Source organism: Sinocyclocheilus grahami, unplaced genomic scaffold (genome assembly GCF_001515645.1).
Source record: "Sinocyclocheilus grahami isolate Dianchi unplaced genomic scaffold, SAMN03320097.WGS_v1.1 scaffold7279.1, whole genome shotgun sequence".
Lineage (NCBI taxonomy): Eukaryota > Metazoa > Chordata > Actinopteri > Cypriniformes > Cyprinidae > Sinocyclocheilus > Sinocyclocheilus grahami.
The window spans coordinates 9,641-10,178 of NW_015511384.1; the positions used below are offsets into that span (position 1 = coordinate 9,641).

The 538-nt window shown below is 42.2% G+C and overlaps 1 protein-coding gene across 1 annotated transcript in view; it reads left to right on the plus strand.

The window, feature by feature from the left end:
- Window positions 1–62, plus strand: part of LOC107577800 (serine/threonine-protein kinase N2-like) — a gene marked incomplete at its 5' end in the record, with an annotated part of 8,975 nt that extends 8,913 nt beyond the window's left edge. The window contains one exon of the mRNA XM_016263833.1: window positions 53–62. Within this exon, the coding sequence (XP_016119319.1) occupies window positions 53–62 (10 nt within the window). The remainder of the gene's footprint in view (window positions 1–52) is intronic.
- Between the last annotated feature and the right edge of the window lie 476 nt (window positions 63–538).

The window sequence follows — 538 nt, forward strand, 5'->3', positions numbered from 1 at the left end:
TCATCTTTCCGACCTGAATGTGTGACGATATACACAATGCCCAACTTCCCAGGTGCACTTGAAGGCAGCATAATTACATTGCATTATTACGTTACCATCTAATTCAATAACAGTAGGCTGAGACACTCACAATGATGTTTCTGGGGAGGTTGATCCTGTCGGCCATGGTGCTGATCTCTTTGAAGGCATTCAACATGGCTCGATCAGAGCTGCTCATGGTTCTCCGATTCTGGTACTTGGAATTTCCAAACTCATCAAAGCTTGCTGCCCCTGTTCCCTGAAATATCATATGGGAAATATATATATATATTTTTAATAAATCATGATGAGGACATACAATTGTGCTCCAAACCTTCCAAATGCAAAGTCATTAAATAGGCAGACAAGTTCCTTACTTTGCTGATCATGGTGGTGAGGTCTCCTCCATTGAGGAGAGGATTCTGAGCATCACCAACACGAGACGGGTCTTTAGTTTCTTTATCATTAGTGAACGTTCTCCACTCTGACCCTACATCAATTACACGGTCACCTGAGAATG